General features: G+C 42.9%; 1 protein-coding gene across 3 annotated transcripts in view; it reads right to left on the reverse strand.

The window, feature by feature from the left end:
- The window catches only part of SLC44A3 (solute carrier family 44 member 3), a 96,066-nt gene that overhangs the window by 57,948 nt on the left and 24,168 nt on the right, over positions 1-13,950 (reverse strand). The window contains exon 1 of one of the 3 annotated variants that reach the window (XM_081914195.1): positions 12,234-12,733. The exons of the other annotated variants lie outside the window; for them this stretch is intronic. Coding sequence (XP_081770321.1) covers positions 12,234-12,251 — 18 coding nt within the window. The 5' untranslated portion in view covers positions 12,252-12,733. Of the gene's footprint in view, positions 1-12,233; positions 12,734-13,950 lie in introns of those variants that run through there. 3 annotated transcript variants of the gene reach the window in all.

Genomic DNA, 13,950 nt, shown 5'->3' on the forward strand with positions numbered 1-13,950 from the left:
GAACATTAAAGCAGCCACAGAATGTCCAAAATTTTGATGTGATCATATACAGGACAAACGTGCCATGGAGTAGGTATATACATGTCTCACTGTAGGCATCACCTTGGTGAACAAAGTCAGGCCCTGTTCACCTCTCACAAGTCTGTATTCATGTCTCTGCCACAGGGCTGGGGAATATGTGACCCTCTAGTTGTTGTGGACTCTGGCTCCCAACATCCCTGACTATTGGCCATTATGGCTGGGGCGGATGGAAGTTGGAATCCAACAACATTTAGAAGGCAACAGATTTTCCTGCCCTGCTCTAGTGGAGGACCTAGAAGCAATGAAAGGAGGTAGGTTATTCCAGGTCCACATATATCATTACTTATTGGTGCTATCTGTCACTATTACGTAGGCTAGCAGGTAGCAATTAAGGTAGTAGCACAAGCCAAGAAGCTGAGTGGGGAAGACAGGACAGGAGCAGTCTTGCTCTGTTGGAATGAAGGGGCCTGGTGTGCATCCAATTTAATAACTTCCCCTAGCCTCACCCAGCTTCTACCAGTGCAGAGGTGAGCATGAGGGCAAACACTATTACTTCTGAAAGATTTGTTCTGTGGCAGCCAATGGTCCACCCTATCACTGTTTCCTGCAACATCTTTCTGCTGTCCACAGGGCTGCCGACTCTTAACACACCATGGAAGACACAGGCATTTTGTGAAGATGACTACAGTCTTGCAAAGCATGAAATCACACCTGCTGACCTCGTCCCTGACTTCTGCATGCTGATCAGGTCCTTTGAACAGAGCATATGTGCATACAAGCCAGCTTGGGGGGCATGAACCAAGGGCCACATTGGCCTGCCAGACTCCCCCCTGGGTAGGTGGACAGCACAGCCCCACTTTGCTCCGGTGGGGGTGGAGTCACTCTGGTAGCAGCGGTTTTGGCTAGGCTGGCACCCGCCCACCCAATATCGAAATAGCACAGAGAATATTTCTCACTATGCCAGTAAGTGTAGCATCTTGTGAACATAGTTTCAATAAATTAAAACTCATAAAAACTACTTACTCAGGTCCCCTCCACACAACCACAACTCTGTATTTCTTGGTGATCTGCAGGAAGGGTGTGAGATTAATGCAGAGGTTGGGAAAGTGGGTAGAATCAGTGGTGGACTTGGGTACTATGGTGCCCTGTGCAAGGCCAACATTTGGTGCCCCCCAGCCCATGGGCTGCCTTCCCAAAGGCAGGGAAGTAGGTGCTGGGCTTTGAGAAGGAGGTGCTGCAAAGGCCTAGACCCTCGCACCTCTTCCCAAAGAAGGGAAAGTGCTAACTAGGCTTCAGGAAGGTGGGAGGACTCTAGGAGCCTGTCAGCAGAGCCTTAGCTAGGGGGTAGTGAGGAAGGCCCCCACCAGGGGCACAGGTGGGGGGCGCATGCAAAATCAGCTCTTGGCTGCAGCCTGCTGAAGGAGGATCCCGCCATTGAGTGTGTCCCCTTTGTGGTGGCCATCGGCTTTAAGGATAAGGCCGTCTGTGCCCCAAGGCAGCTGCCATAGGACAGCGCGTGCCCAGCCTGCCCCATTCGCAGCCCCGCGGCTGGCCAGGCACTCCCACCACCTTCCTGCTGCAAGGTGAGGCATCACTGGGTCCTGCTTTCGCCAGACTTTGGGACTTCCCCGGGCCCACCCCCTCGGAGGCCTGCTCATGGGCAGGGGCGGGCCATCTCCCTCCGGCGAGGAGGGAGGGGACACGATGGCAGTGGCGGCAGCTTGCCAAAGCCTCCAGGTGACAAGGAAGGTCCCAGCAGGAAGGTCATCCATCCCTTCGGGGCTTCTCTGGAGCACCCAAAGACCAGAGAGTTAGGGAACAGGAGGTAAAGGTATGCATGTCTGGCAACCTTTTAAACGATGAATATGATGATGCCAGTAGATCCAGCTTCCCCTGTCAATAACAGGAAGAGAGTGGCAGGTGGGAGATGATGGGGGGGAACTGCCTCCTTCCTTTCTGCAGGTGATCGTGCTCCCATGTTGTGCATCTCATCTGACAGAAACCAATGGCAGGGGAGTACCTAGGAGGTTGGCCCCTGCCAAGAGCCCAGGTGTAGGGGGCTGCAAAAATTGCAAAGAGCAAGCTCCAAGGGTGCAAGAGATGGGGGTGCCAATACACCTTGCCAAGGGTGCAAGAGAGCCTAGGTATAATAAAAATAAAAATACCCTGCCCATGTGACCATGTGACTGGGTTTCCCCAGTCACTCTGGGAGGCTCACAACAGAATATTAAAAGCATGATAAAACATCAAATGTTAAAAAATTCCCTAAACAGGGCTGCCTTCAGATGTCTTCTAAAAGTCAGATAGATGTTTATTTCCTTGACATCTGATGGGAGGGCATTCCACAGGGCAGGCGCCACTACTGAGAAGGCCCTCTGCCTGGTTCCGTGTAACCTGCCTGGTTCCCTATAACCCTGTAACTTCTTGCAGAGAGGGAACTGCCAGGTATGCCTCTGACCAATGGCCAGGGGCATAGGGTGGGGGTCCAGGGGGCCAAGGCCCCAGGTAAACAATTTTTGTGGGCGCATGAACCAAGGGCCACATTGGCTGGCCAGACTCGCCCCTGAGCAGGTGGACAGCACGGCCCCACTTTGCTCCAGTGGGGGTGGAGTCACTCTGGTAGCAGCGGTTTTGGCTAGGCTGGCACCCACCCACCCAATATTGAAATAGCACTGAGAATATTTCTCACTATGCCAATAAGTGTAGCATCTTATGAACATAGTTTCAATAAATTAAAACTCATAAAAACTACTTAAGATCAAGTATGAGTGAAACCAGACTAACAAATCCAGCAATCTTGTCCATCAAGTATGAACTAGCATCAATAACAGACTTTGAAATTATTACTGAGTTTTCTTCTATTAAAGCAAGAAAAATAAAGTTCTAATCTCATCAGACTTCATTGAGGAGATTGATATTTAAAGCCAGAGTTGGCCTAACTTGACTTTAAAAAAAGAATTCAAATAACAACTCTTGTGAATAAGAACTTGTAACTTGTGACTTGTGAATAATACTAATAATAGTTTTCTTACTTTATATTAACCAAATTACACAGATATTGCAAAAACAATGCCATTTTACATCATACAGTATTATAATGTAAAGTTATAATTGCGGAACAAATCAGCATGATATTGTTTGTATGTTTCATTTAGGCCTATCTGTGTATTGTTTTACAACTGAATTACATAAAAAAAACATGTCAAATGATATCAAAATGTCATTTTCCTTGCTGAAACCTTTTATTAAGAATTAATAAAGTAAATATTGGATTTTCTGTGAAAAAATTACAAGGTGAAGTGCGTGAGGAATTGAATGGGTGAAGAGGAGAGTTGGAGGAGAGGCAGAAAGAAGAGTTAATTTGTCCATGGCTAGGGGGCACAATCTGGACAGTCCTGCCAGGGACACAAGATCTCCCACCTCCTTCCCATGGCCCAGCGCCTCGCTTACTGGGCTTTGAGATGGTGCCCCCCTGAACTCAGTGCATGTGCACTGCTCACACAGGCCTAAATCTGCCCCTGTAACAAGTGGTCTAAATAATTAAAGAATAAAATTAAACACAATTAAAGCTTATGAGATCTGCTTGTTTGTTGGTTTGTTTCTCCTTCTTATCAATTTTTTATATTGCCCTTCAATATAAAAATCACCAGGGTGATTTACAGACAAGAATTACCTCGTGGATAACTCTGGAATAAAAGGTTCATGGATAGTGTTTTAGTAAGCCAGCCTGGTCTGGTTACTTTTGCATTGCAAGGGAGTGATTCACAAGCTTCCTACTCTACTGCAGTCCTGCTGTTGTGAGTGAATCGCCCCCTCAGACTTCTATCCAGCAGTGACAGAGAGGACTATCCTCTGTAGGGAAAAATTCTCAGGACAATGTGTTCCATTCAGCATGTGGTTTGAGGAGGTGTGGTTTGGATAGCATAGAGTATGATGACCTCCAGATGTGCAAATTTCCATCAGCCAGCTTTTCCCCCTCAATACAAGGTAGACTCATACTCCAAGACACTATCATTCTCTGCTCAGCCAGTTATAAATAAACTCCTTAGTTCTAAAAATATTTCTGATTAAAAACTATTAAGGTTTTTTTTTTTAACCACCCAAGAATATTGCTGCCTCATGCATAAATCTTTAAACACACAGTCAAAAGATTCTGGAGTCAATAGTGTGATGGGTTTCAACTGTAGACTGCAAGTTTCAGGTCTCTGCTCAGTAGGGAGAGTGACTTGGGCAAGTCAATGTCTCTCAGGCTAATCCGAATGATTGAGAGGATTAACATGAAATAATGCATATCAATAAATCAACATGTGAGGTACTGGTCATGTGTTGTACAGTCAAACCTCAGTTGTCGAATGTAATCTGTTCCAGAAGCCCGTTCAGCTTCTGAAATGTTCTGAGGTGCGGCTTCTGATTGGATTGGTTGCAACAGCTTCTTGCACTCAAGTGGAAGCCGCGTTGGACATTCTGAAAAATGTTTGACAACCGCAGCATTTACTTCTGGGTTTTCGGTGTTCGGGAACCAAAACGTTTGAAAACGGAGCAGTTCGACAACCGAGGTTTGACTGCAGTACATTTTTGCACAAGAGAAAAGTCTGGAAGACAATATGTTTTGAGTGTCCTACAAGTACTCATGATATTGTGGGTTTGTGACCATTTCCAGCAATAATAATAATAATAATAATAATAATAATAATAATAATAATAATTTATTTGTATCCCGCCCATCTGACTGTGTTGCCCCAGCCACTCTGGGCGGCTTCCAGCATATATAAAAACATAATAAAGCATTAAACATTAAAAAGCTTCCCTATAGTGTGTTCTCCTTCATGGAGAGCACGTGTTGTGGTGGGGTCTGACAGGCCACCCCTCTGTTGCTGGGTGGGATTGTATAGATGGCCATAGCAGTGATTGGGCTGTTTGAGTTACTGGAGAAATTCTGATGTTGCCAATTTGTGGGATGGACCAAGGGTTTTATATACCGAGCACGCACCATTGAGCGTTCTCTTTAGCTGTGTGCACCGGATCACCTGCCCACCCTCCCTAATTTAGGGCTTTTGTGTTTGACCTTGCTATGCCTGTCAAGGGGTCGTCTGCTTTTGGGGCAGGGGCCTGGTAGGAATTTTGTCCATTTGGCAGATTGGCTGGTGCCATTTTGTTTTTGCCTACTGCATAGCAAATCGTCACTATTTGTTAGGTTGCGGTTAGGCATTGGTTAATTTTTGGGTTGGTGGAGGGGATGTGGTTGGCTGTGCCTGCCCCTCCAATGCTGCTGCTGCAAGGGAATTCCGTTAAAGGAATCCAGGGGCTCGCCATGCTTTCGTCCGAATCCCTGGCATGGGGCTTGGGCTGCGCAAGCCCCTGGGAGCATGCGGGGAGAGGTGAGGGTCTGGTGCCCGACTCCATTTTCTCCCCAATATTGTTTTCCCTTACTGGCTTTTGCTGGAATCCAGAAGTCAGTTCTGTCCCTGGGCGGGGATAGATAGTCATAACCAATGCCTAAGCACCACTCACATTGATGTATTTTAATAAAGTTGTGGCCAAAATTATGCCAAAAATCTTAAACAAAAAATTCTGTGTGAATTGTGATTTATTTGGGGGGTGGCTTGGGGACCTCGACATGCAAACAGGGCTGCCTTCAGATGTTTCCTAAATGTTATATAATTAATCATCTCCTTAACATCTGATGGGAGGGCATTCCACAGAGTGGGATCCAAGGGTGGGAAACCTGTGGGTGGCCCTCCAGAAATTACTGGACTACAACTCCCATTATTCCTGACCACAGCAATGCTGGATGGGGCTGATGGGAGTTGGAGTCCAACTACATCTGGAGGTCCACAAGTTCCCCACCCCTGATGTAGTGCAACCAATCAAGAAGCAGAACCTGGTTCTCATTAGTTCGGTTGCTTCACCTTCAGTCTGACCTCACCGAGAGATGGGAGCTGCTTTTGCCTTCCTGCTAATGCTGTTCCCAAGTGCATCCTTTCAGTTGGAGAACTTGGAAACACTATTTGCAGGCAGGGCAGATTCTGCCTCCCACCCCCACCCCCCAGACTAGGTAGCTCAAGTCTTAGGCTTGACACATTGCTGAGTTAAAACACAACAAGCTGAGTTAAAACTGCTGCATTTCAAAACACATTTGTATGCCACTGTACACATCAGTACAGCTGAATACGTCTCAAAGTTTCCTGCTGTCTGTCCACACCAGTCAGTGAGGGGGGAGGGTGGGTGTGGTATGTCTTCATGTAGTTTACTTTTGTTTGCTTTTTAATCATATGGAGCTGTTATGAAGCAAATGCATCAAAATGCAGTATTTCTCAAGAAACTATTGGATAAATATGGACAAACAAGCAGCAGGAGTGCTCTGGATGGAGAGTAAAGAAGAGTGTGTACACAGCCCAACTGAAAGCTATCCCTTTGCTATCAGTCTCGGGGGTGAAGAGTGGGAAGAAAGAGTTAGAAGGAAGTAACAAGCAGAGCCTAGAAATTTTCTGGCAGTCATTGCTATCATCTCCTTATGGCTTCTCTCAGGAGACAAGCAGTCTTATTTTGCAATGACTGTAATTTTTAAACTGTCTTCGTGCAAACCACATTGCTTTAGTCAGTCCAAGAGCTTAGAAAAGTACAGATGACAGTCTGTTGGTCCCTCTCTTTAGGAAGGGGAATAGCAAGCAGAAAATTAGATGTATATGTTAAATTCTGGCTGTTGCTGACCCCTGGGTATCCCATCCAAAAACACTCCCATGCTATGATCCTAAAACAAAGTCCAACCATCTACATCCGCCATGTTTTTTGTGTAGAACAGTGATGGCTAAACGTGGCCCTCCCATCATCCCTAGCTAACAGGACCAGTGGGAACTGTAGTCCAAAAACAGCTGGAGGGCCAAGTCTGGCCATCACTGGTGTAGAACATGTACTACACTGTGTCTTCAGTAACCTGCCTATTAGTCCTGTCCCATAGCTGAGCCAGGAAAGGAATCGCAGTACTGGGATATGAAACAGTTTGGAATGGACCCCAAGCTATCTAAACATAGTTGCACCAAGTCTGATGCCCTACAGGTCTACTCAAAAGTAATCTCCATTGAGTTTCATGTGACTTACTGTCAGAAAAAGAATGTATAAATGTTATGTACCTTACAGAGCAATCCTAAACTGGTGAAATTTACACTGGCTTAAGTTACCCCTGTTCCAAACTCTGTTCAGGAGTGGGGCTACTCCTGGCTGAGCCTGCCTGAGCCTGGCAGAGGGAAAACAAGCCTTTAAAAAAGAGTTTGAGTTATACTACCTTTCTTGCTGGCTTAAGTTCCACCAAGCCGCCAGGTCATGAGACTGAGCAGGAAGAGGTTTAGAATCTTTGCCCCACCACACACCTAGAACATCCCTTTTCTGGTGTAAATCCCCTTGGCTTAAGTTCCACTGACTAAAACAGCATAGCCCTGGCTCAGATGGGTTAATGGAGTTGAATTAGTGTATCTCTGGCTGAGTCATGATAGTGTTATGCTAGAGCAGCTCTCGTAGAGCCCCAGATCATCTTGGATAGCCCAACATCCACCTATTCCAAACTTGCTCATCATGGCAGATATTGGGTCCGGATTGCTATGACAGCTAATGTTAGTTAGATTTAGTGGGATTAAACTAATCAAAAGCCAAGTATTTCATCTTTACTAGGTTCAAGAATAGTTTGCATGCATATTTAAATGTTTCCTTCTTCACATTATGTTTGGCATCTTTTTCACCGGAAAAAAGAGCTGTTACTTAAATCAACACTAGCAGCACTGGACGACACCCAGGACAATGCCTTCTAATAACAAACTTCCAGTTTATGATAAATCAACATATTGTACTACTTTAAGAATGGAAAATTCATGTGGGTGATCCTGCAGAGAACAAACATAGCAATTATGTAGTTTTCATGAGCTTTCTGCTGGGAAAATTTATGGCAACCAAATGTATCTTGTTATTAAATTTCTTACCTCTTGTGACTTCATTGTAATGGCATGTCATTTCCATATAAGCGTATATATTATAATATTTGGGGTTTTCCTTTTGCTTTCTGGCAAAGCCCAAAATCTTTGGCAATTTTTGCTTTGACTACCTAATCTGGATTTGTATTGGAGGGAATGGACTGAGTGGGGTGGGCTTTGGATCAGAAATAGAGGAAATTACGTCAGGGGTTTATTTTCCAACTGAAATTTATTATATGCTTGCCTAAAAAAAAGTTCAAGGGAGATAATGATGCCCAAACCCCCATTTGCTCTGACAGACTGTGTTGCTTCATCCAACATTTAATACAAATAAGCAACAGTACTTATTTCCCTAGATGTTTGACTCATGCACCACTACAGTTCCAAAGGTGATTTGGTTTTAGTTCCAGACACATATTATAAAATTCCTTAAAAGGCAATAATAGAAATATCACTTTGAATGAATTAACTAAAGTGAAACTGGTGTTACATTGCAAAAAAATTAAAACCTGAGCATTGTTGGGAAGGTGGGAAAACCCTTCCAGAATTATTGGCAGTCAAGGGATTTTGATTGATAAAAGGAAGGTTGACCAAGATTGTTTGCTTTTCATTGCTGAAAATATTGAAATGGGACACTGATCCTTTGTACTGATTCTAAGGTTTTATTATTATTGTCATAAATTTGATGGTTCCAGCTGCTTTGGTGTAGTGACTCAAAATATTCAGTTATGATTAACAATCAAATAAAAGATTTAAAGGCTGGCGTGAAAATAGGGCTTTGTGGATGATGATTATTTAACTGCTGTGATGTGTTATTTGGACACCCGTTGAACCATTTCACAAGATAACAGTGCACAATAATATCTCTGACACAAGACAGCTGTGGAAGTCCTTGTTGCTAGTTATCTGTCTTCAGGGCTGAATAAGACAATAAAGGTAAGGCAAAAGAAAAGAACCCCTGGATGGTTAAGTCCTGTCAAAAGTGACTGTGGGATGAGGCACTCATCTCGCTTTAGGCTGAGGGAGCTGGTGTTTGTCTGCAGACAGCTTTCCAGGTCATGTGGCCAACATGACTAAACCACTTCTGGTGCAACGGAACTCTGTGACGGAAGCAAGAGCGCACAGAAATGCCGTTTGCCTTCCTACCACAGCAGTACCTGTTTGACTACTTGCACTGGTATGCTTTTGAACTGCTAGGTTGGCAAAAGCTGGGACAGAGCAATGGGAGCTCACCCCGTCATGTAGATTCAAACTGCCAACCTTCTGATCGGCAAGTCCAAGAAGCTTGGCAGTTTAGACCACAATGCCGCCTGCATCCCTAAGACAATACATAGCATGCAGCTGTGTATCTTGCTATTCCTTAACTAATTACAGGCAAGGGGAACCTAATAGTTACAGGGAAGGCAGCATATAGGCAGTGGAGACTTGTCTTTTCACTCCTTCACCATGACCAGAATAGAGATCGCTGTCACCGCCAAGTGTGGCAAAGACCCCCTTTGGCACCATTGGAAACTCCCCCCACCCTGCCTGATTCCCAGCTGTGTGGGCGTTGCTCTTGGACCTGGGGAATTTTTAATTACACTTGGATGAAGTTGCTCACTTTCTGACACCTGGATATACCCATTTATGACATAATTCTCAAATGGCCTCATCACCCCTTGCTGGCAATAGACGTCAATATGAGAAATTGAACTTGAACAGGAAACAGACAAGTACAAAATAAACTTGGCTGTAGACATAATTTCATGAAATGTGATTAAGCTTTCCTGTAGCTGGGATTAATACTTGTGTACCTGCAAAGTTAGTAACATGGAACATAATAAGAGAGGGAGAGAGAATAAACCTAGAGTCCAAATATGACACATTTCTCTGCAGATGAGATATATGAACTCTTAAAACTAAGTATGAGCTTGGGGATTCACATGTATATACTGGGATTTTTATAGCAATTATAAAGACAAATAATGACTGAGAAAAAGAAAGGGAACTAAAAGAAACACTTCTAAACTGTCCCCATCTATGGAGCCAGAAGGATTTAAGTCAAGAAGATATTATAAAATAGTCCGAGTTTACAGTCAGTCATCATTGATTTAAAGCTTTGAATAATGCTTCTTTATCTGTGTTTATCTTGGCTTTATCAACAAGCCTTCCCATGAAGTTGCTACATCTTTCCAGTGAAAGGATGCAAAGAAATGGACGCTTGGTTTTATCCATGGTGGGTTTTGCCCCAAAGTTCAGATTTTTTGTTGAATGGTCTTCATTTCAGACATCATATCCAGCACTGATTCTTCTTTCCACCACATTTATGAAAAAGGGGTCAGTGCTGCAAGAAGAGCTGGTTACTTACCTCTTGCTATGTGGCCAGAATGGAGGTTGCATGAGAATGGAACACACAACCAGACTTTACCCCCTGAAGTTGGGTGGCAAGGAGAGTTCAGCAATTAGCTGTGGACTCAATAAAGGACTGACAGCACATAGATACTTGGATGCCACTCAAATGGATGTCAGTAAGGGTTCCCTCAGAAATGTTCTACCAACCACTCACAAGACATTTTGGAGTAGGGATATATAGTCTGATTCTTGGTAGCAGTTCTAATAATGTTATTACAAAAATATATATGCATCAGACTCACATGTTAATACTCACAAAATACAAGCCCATTTTTGTTACATTAATAAATATCATAGATCCACATTAAGACATAAGACAATGACTGTGCTTCTGTGTGCATTTGGCTAAGTCACAGGGGCAAAAAAGTAGAGAAAGATTAACAATAAAACAATGAATGTTAACCAGGGTGTTTTTGTCAGCCAGAGCTCAGCTCCAGCACCTCTCAAGTGGGTGCCATTGCTATTCTAATAGGACAACGGAGAGGTTCACGGTGGCCTCCAGCACCTCTTTTTCTAGAAAAATAGCACTGATGTTAACAATGTTTAATAGCTAAGATAATCACCACAACAGTGAATCAATAAGACAGGAGTTAAAATAAGTACACATTTCAGGAGTATCCAGTTAGCAAAAAATTAAGATCAAACATTGATGATGACAGTGGTTGACTAAATTGTCATTGCATCAAAAAATAAAACAAAAATAGCATTGGGGAAATCTGCGGAAAGTTACTGAAAGTGAGACCACTTCACGAAGAGAGGAAACACCAGGGCAATGTGTTTGTTCAGTGTATGTTTAATTAATTAAGCATGAATCCTTTTTCAAACGGGACCCAATGGGTCTAATAAACTACTGCTGCTAATAATAAAAAAATGTCCTGACTGAAAATAGCATGAGTCTCACTTCCCAGAAAAGCAATGACAATGGCATACGTATGAAGGCGGGCTGGACTCATTCTTTTGGTCCACTGGTTACAGGATATTGTTTAAGGCTAAGCTTTATTCTGGAAATACAGATACACTGTGGTTTTTACAAGTACAGCAGCTTACACATAGTATTACAGATATTTATGATGTCACTCTGCAAGTTAGCAATTCTGATTCTACTATTTTCCAGGACACACGCTCAACTGGTTTTCAGAAACTAGCAAAATGTCGTATTTCTGGGGAAGTCTCTGTAAATTTCTTCCTGCACAACTCCTTGGATAAGGTTGCATGTGGCTTATTTATGATTATAATTATGATGATTATAAGTTGTTAGTTGCTTTATCTTGCCCAGGGCAACCCAAAGTGATTGATAACCAATCAAATAAACAGACAATAAACTCAACATAGATACACTACAACCAAGAGGAAAGAGAACAACATTAAAAACATTCTACCCATTTTTTAAAGGCCACAGATAGTTAAAACCAAAGGCCTAGTTATAGGAAAAAGTTTTTGCCTGGTGCCTAAAGATATTTAACAATTGCACCAGGCAAGCCTCCGAGGAGAGAGCATTCCACAAATAGGGAGCCACTGCAGAAACGGCCCATTCTTGTGTTGCCACCCTCCAGACCTCTTATTGAGGGGCACACAAACAGGGGCCTCATGTGTCATCAAGAAAAGGGTAGCAAAGACTAGAGAGCATTTCTGAACATTTGTCACACTTTTTCATGGGTGTTTTGTATCATGGGTGCTGTGGTGACATTAGCACTACCCTATTAGCGAGCTTCACCCTCCACCAGTAGAGCAGCACTTAAATCGTTCCCTATAGTCCCATAGCTGCCCCAATGCCTAATGCAGCATTGCACCCTCAGTCCAAGCTGCAGTCCTATACACATTTCTTTAGAAGATTGCCCTGTTGGACTCAATAGAACTTACTTCTGTGTGGACGTTCATAAGATTGTAATCTAAGTGAAGAAGCTGCCAATAGAGAATCAGTTGTTGTTGTTGTTGTTGTTTTAAAAACACACACTATAAAAACAAAAGAGAGTTAGAAATTATGCCCTTTTCCTTTCTGTATTGAACTAGTATCAACAAACGTATTTACATAGACTGTTGGCTTGATCTGATAAGCCTGCCAACAAAAACCACCATAGTATACAAAAATCTCAAGCATAATTTTTGGCTTTGGAATACAAGCTTCTGTTTATTCAAAACCACGCAATGCTTGCTTTAAATTGTATTAAAGAAACTGGAGGTGCAGAATCAAAGCAGCCTTGCTAGCAAATCCACAAAAACATGTTAACCCATGTTGCTCATTTATGGGCCCATCAACAACCTGAAAATAAGAAACAAAACTTCCTATTTTGTGCTTGTAAAGGTTTTCCCATGTGGTTGCTTGGAGGCAATTCTTGCTGACCACAGCTTGAGTGGCTATTATAGAACTCCCATCATCCCTAGCTAACAGGACCAGTGGTCAGGGATGGTGGGAATTGTAGTCCCAAAACATATGGAGGGCTGAGTTTGGCGATGCCTGCCTTAAGGCATATTTGTGTATGCACTGCACGTAGGTTTGCCTTTTCACAAATCCTACTGAAAAAAAGAGGCGACATTTTATCAGATACTGTAACCACCACAGGAAGGTCAGGGCTGTCATTTAGTTTGGAAATTTGCATAGTAAGAAACGGAAAGAGGAAATGCTTTCAGCACCCATGGTGTCATCACTGCTTCAGCTTTTTTTTCTTTTTCTTTTTCTTTTTTTGCGATAAGTCAGGTTTACTAGATGTGTTTAATGTACCAGGAAGAGACAAGGCAATGGAAATCCCATTGTACACAATTCCACAATTATGCAGAAGTGGTATCTAGTAAACCTTGGCTCCTGAATGCCTCCGTTTTGGAACATTTCGGCTCCCGAACGATGAAAACCCAGAAGCAAATGCTCCGGTCCTTGAACCTTTTGGAAGCCGAACTGGCTTCTGGAATGGATTATGTTTGACAACCAAGGTTTGACTGTGAATGAATTTAACATCATGATGAAAATATATATTGGATTATCATAATGTGGAAAAAACCTGCAAAGATAAGGCTGCTTCTAAATTTCACTGCTAATTGTGAGGGGAGTGGGAATCTAACCTTACAAACAACAATTGTCTCATATAGGCACATGCTTTCAGCTAACAACCAACAGTTGGTGTCTGAATGGAATCTTTCCCCTTCTTGGGATATCTGGAAGCTTTTAGGACAAAACTAATTTGTACTAATTTTGGAAAGCAAATGTGTGGAGCCCCACAACAAAACGTTGCAGGAAATTAATTTAGTGACTGCAAATATGTGGAAAAGTAAGCATGTCAAAAATGGAACCGTTGATAAATCAATAAAATGTCACATTAGCAGCAGCAGTCCTAAATGCATTGACTATTGGATGCTGCTATTTACCAAGGCAGACACGTGATACCTCTAACTCAGCACTATGTACACTGCACTGATTAACAGTAATTATCCAGGGTTTCATTTCCCCCCAATAAATTTTATTAAAGCTTGAAATAAAATATATAAAGGTTAATCTCAAATTTTTAAAATTAAAAAATAAAAGAAACTAATCAAAATAAAAACACAAACCTAGAGGAGGCATAGAAAAAGGGGATGTGAGAAAGAA

The sequence above is a fragment of the Podarcis melisellensis genome (genome assembly GCF_964234715.1).
Source record: "Podarcis melisellensis genome assembly, chromosome: 6".
In the NCBI taxonomy this organism is placed as follows: domain Eukaryota; kingdom Metazoa; phylum Chordata; class Lepidosauria; order Squamata; family Lacertidae; genus Podarcis; species Podarcis melisellensis.